The 1,799-nt window shown below is 73.9% G+C and overlaps 1 protein-coding gene across 1 annotated transcript; it reads left to right on the forward strand.

Moving 5' to 3' along the window:
* The first annotated feature begins 279 nt into the window (after window positions 1-279).
* On the forward strand, window positions 280-881 carry LOC148592830 (GSK-3-binding protein-like). Its single transcript, XM_088533605.1, has one exon. It carries the CDS (start codon window positions 318-320, stop codon window positions 879-881), a length of 564 nt encoding a protein of 187 aa, XP_088389731.1. The 5' UTR covers window positions 280-317.
* Window positions 882-1,799: the final 918 nt, after the last annotated feature.

A 1,799-nucleotide genomic window follows, 5' to 3' on the forward strand; every position in this document is an offset into this window, starting at 1 on the left:
GGGCCGCCGCGGAGCCCCCCGCCGCCGCCGCCGCCACCGGGGCCGGGGCCGGGGCGCTGCCGTTCCCGGAGCGGCGGCCCGAGCGCGGCGGCCCCAGCGCGACGCGGGGCTCCCCCGCGGCGGCGGCGGCGGCGCGGGCGGCGCGTTCCCCCCCGCCGGCGGCGCGGTGGGAGGCGCCCGGCGGGCCGCGTCACCCATTGTTTACAAACCGAGCGCAGCGGGCCGGGCTCCAGCCTCGACCGCAGCCGCCGGGGCCGCGTGCGCTCGCGTGCGGCGGGCGGCCCCCTCGGCGCTCGCGGGCGGGCGGCCCCGCCGAGATGCCGTGCCGGCCGGGCGAGCGCTTCCTGCTGCTGGAGCGCCCCGTGGGGCCGGCGGGCTCCAAGGAGGTGGACGCGCTCGTGGCCAAGCTGGGCGAGGTGCTGCAGCTGAGCGCGCAGCGGGCGCCGCCGCCGCCCCGCCACGCCAAGCACCTGGGCCCCGGCAGCGCGCGCGACCGCGCCGCCCCGTACTCGCCGCGCTGCCCCGGGCCGCTGCCCGCGCAGCACCGGCACCGGCAGCCGCCGCCGCCGCGCGGGGAGGCGCCGCGCGCCGAGCAACAGCAGCAGCGGGTCGCGAAGCAGCTGTGCGGGCGCGGCTGGCTGCGGAGCGCCGCCCGCCGGGGGAAGCAGCCGCCGCCGCCCGGGCCCGGCGAGGAGGACGAGGACCCGCAGCGGCTCCTGCAGCAGCTCATCCTCTCCGGGAACCTCATCAAGGAAGCCGTGCGGCGGCTCCAGCTCGCGGCCGCCGCCGCCGCCGCAGCGGCCTCCGCGGCGTCCAGCGGCAGCGCCTCGGCGGGGAGCGGCGCGGACGGCGACGCGGCGGCCCGGCAGTCCCTGCAGTAGCGGCGGGGGGCGGCGGGGGGGCCTCTCGCGCCCTCTCGGACTCGTGGGCGGCGGGACCGGGCCGGGGACACCCCCCTCCCGTCCCCCCCACAAGGTGACCCGGGGCCGCCGGGGAGCCCCGCGGCCGCCCGGCCCCGCCGCCGCCTCCCTCCTTCCTTCCTCGCCCCGCGGGGCTCCTCCTCCTCCTCCCCCCGCGTCGCGGAGCCGCCGGGGGTCGCGGCGCCCCCGGCCCGAACCGGCGCGGCCGCGCGGGAGCCATTTGCAATAATCCGGCGGGAGCTGCGCGGGAGGCGCCCGTCGTTTCCTCTTTTTATTTTTATTATTATTATTTTTTCCGTTGTTCCCCGTCGTGACTGTGTGAAGCCTTTTTTTTTTTAAAAAAAAATGTGAATCTCGCAAGCTGGAAGGCAGCTGGACTCATAACTGTAAAGCCTGACGCGTCAACGGAGCCCGAGGCGCGTTGCCCACATAAGGTAGCCGAAACAAGTTTGTTTCTTTATTTCTTAAAAAAAAAAGAAAAAAAAAAAGAAGAAAAAAACCCCTTTCCCTCCCCGCCCCCAAACAAGCTCAATGGCTCGACTACCGCGGCAGCTGTTGGTTAAATATGTGCACTTCGTAGCGGAGTGTTTGAATGCGTTCCTGCTGTGCAGGGCTGGCTGTCTCACCGAACCTGTGTGTACCGAATAAACGTGCTCTGGTTTTTACGCTCGGCTCCGTGCCTCTTTGCGCGGGGCCCGGCGGGGAACGCTCCGCCGGGAGCGCTACCGCGGCACCGACGCCTCCCGTTCTGCGGAGGGGGAGGCAGGAAAACGGGACGCCCGTCGGTCACGCACGGAGCGGCCGCGGGGCCCCTTTGTTCGCGGCGCCCGGGCCCCCCTCGGTGCGGGGCGGCTCGGCCTCCTGCCCCGGGAAACGCGG

Source organism: Tinamus guttatus, unplaced genomic scaffold (assembly GCF_059628265.1).
Source record: "Tinamus guttatus ecotype Peru unplaced genomic scaffold, ASM5962826v1 Tinamus_guttatus_pri_ptg000510l, whole genome shotgun sequence".
NCBI classification, from domain to species: Eukaryota; Metazoa; Chordata; class Aves; order Tinamiformes; family Tinamidae; genus Tinamus; species Tinamus guttatus.

Bases quoted from the DNA above. Each gene is read 5' to 3' on its own strand.
- LOC148592830 (XM_088533605.1), top strand. From the start codon at position 318: ATGCCGTGCCGGCCGGGCGAGCGCTTCCTGCTGCTGGAGCGCCCCGTG.